Below are 2,500 nucleotides of genomic sequence, written 5' to 3'. Positions count from 1 at the left end.
TCCTGTGCCAACTCACATAGCTCCACCCAATCAAGGTGTGGCTACACTCTCCCTCACTCTTCTGCCCAGTCCCGTGATTGGAGGACTGCTGTTAACGGATCGCATAATTGCAGACAAGCAGAGCGCAATGCTCTGCCCTGCAACTTCCTCTCCGTCATTAATGACTCCGCCTTCCACACAGACTGGCTCTGTGCCTGGCCCCGCCTCCTCTGTGCCACTTCCCTTTGATCCTGATTCTTTTCTCAACAGCCCCAAACAGGGACAAACCTATGGCGGCTCCTCCCTCTCGCCTCTCAGCACAACAAACTCCGCTTCCTCCTCCCAGAGCCCACCCCTTTCTTCTCCACAGCCTCCATCATTGGCATTGACTCTTTCTCCAACTTCTCCACCTTCATCCCTCTCTTCTCTCTCTCCTTCCACATCCACACCAAACTCTGCCTCTCTGTCTCCTTCCCTCTCTTACTCTCTCTCTCCCTCTTGCCCTCCCCCCTCTCTCCCTTCTCTTTGTCTTGATCCCTCACTGGATCTGGACTCACTGAATCATCCTCTAAGCCCCGCCCCGGACGCTCAGGCATCCGTGACAAGATTGGACATAACCCCCCGAAGCTCCTCTAGTGATGGACAAACTCTTCTGATTGGACAGGATAAAAATGCTCCGCCCACTCTACTGTCACTAAATTACCCACACCACCAGGTGTTGTCGTCACAGCACTCGACATCCAATCAGCTCCCCCTCAGCCAACTGTCACCCAATCGTCTTTTGTGTGGTGAAGAGGGGGCGGGGCTTAAACATCAGGAGAAGGGTCATATCCTGATAACACACACACACACACAGGGTTTTGGGCCTCCAGGACGAGGCCTGCGCCACAGCCTCAGCCAACCAGCTCTGCTCACACACCACGACACGCACAGTGACGCACACACACACTCGTACACACACACATTGAGTGCACAGGTGAGTCCAGTGCAGGTAAAGGAGGAAAAGTCTCCGCCCATAACACCAACTATTCTACGAGAATTAGAGTGTGATGAAATGCCCATGGACACCACTGATGGCCCCGCCCACACAACCAATCGCCCTGCCCAGCAGCACACTGAGGAGGCGGAGCTATCATTTGACTCCACCTTTCCAGACCTGATATCTGAACTCATCACTGAGGAGACAAACAGCCATTCAACTTGTCTAAACCCCCATTCTGCCCCGCCTACTTACCCAGTCAGGTACATGGCCCCACCCCAGCCCACGCCCTCTACTTCCTACCTGCCCTACACACTCCTCACACAGGCTCACACACACTCCAACACACACTCGGACATGGGAGAGGAGTCTCAGCGTCTCGCTAACATCACTGACTTCTCACCTGAGTGGTCTTATCCAGAGGTGAGATATCTCACACACACATGCACTCACACACACACACATGTACTTACACACCTGCACTCAAACATGTACTCATACTCACACACACACACATACACACACACTCACATGTACTCGCAAATACTCACACACACACACGCAGACATACTTACACGTACTCAAATGTACACATACTCACGTACACACGTACACACATACTCACACACATATAAGTAATGTTTCAACTTCATTATAACACCAATAAACACCAATTGGCCAATAAACTAAAAGTACTCACACACACACATACTCATACTCACACTCACTCGCACATGTACTCACACACACACATACTACACACTTGCACATGTACTCACACACACACTCGCACATACTCACACACACACACTCACACATACTCACATGTACTCACATGTGTACTCACACACCACCTCACATATACTCACACGTACTCAAATGTACACACACACACACGTACTCAAATGTACACACACACACACGTACTCAAATGTACACACACATCCTCAAATGTACTCACACATGCTCACATGTACACACACATACTCAAATGTACACACGTACTCAAATGTGCACACACACACTCAAATGTACACACACACATACTCAAATGTACACACACACGTACTCAAATGTACACACACACACTCAAATGTACACACACATACTCAAATGTACACACACACACTCAAATGTACACACACATACTGAAATGTACACACACATGTACTCAAATGTACACACACACTCAAATGTACACACATACTCAAATGTACACACACATACTGAAATGTACACACACATGTACTCAAATGTACACACACACTCAAATGTACACACACATACTCAAATGTACACACACATACTGAAATGTACACACACATGTACTCAAATGTACACACACACTCAAATGTACACACACATACATGTACACACATACTCACATGTACACATACTCACATGTACACACATACTCACATGTACACACACAAACTCATATGTACACACACACAGATACTCACATGTACACACACATACATACTTAAATTTACACACACATACTCATATGTACACACACACATACTTACATGTACACACATA

At 47.6% G+C, this 2,500-nt stretch overlaps 1 protein-coding gene across 1 annotated transcript in view; it reads left to right on the top strand.

Annotated features, from left to right (window-relative positions):
* Positions 1-2,500, top strand: part of camta2 (calmodulin binding transcription activator 2) — a 25,930-nt gene that overhangs the window by 8,245 nt on the left and 15,185 nt on the right. The window contains exon 9 of the mRNA XM_046868805.1: positions 1-1,381. This exon is cut by the window's left edge and continues 517 nt beyond it. Coding sequence (XP_046724761.1) covers positions 1-1,381 — 1,381 coding nt within the window. The remainder of the gene's footprint in view (positions 1,382-2,500) is intronic.

Source organism: Silurus meridionalis, chromosome 16 (assembly GCF_014805685.1).
Source record: "Silurus meridionalis isolate SWU-2019-XX chromosome 16, ASM1480568v1, whole genome shotgun sequence".
In the NCBI taxonomy this organism is placed as follows: Eukaryota; Metazoa; Chordata; class Actinopteri; order Siluriformes; family Siluridae; genus Silurus; species Silurus meridionalis.
The sequence above is the reverse complement of the archived record's forward strand: the minus strand, read 5'-3'. Positions and strand labels throughout refer to the sequence as shown.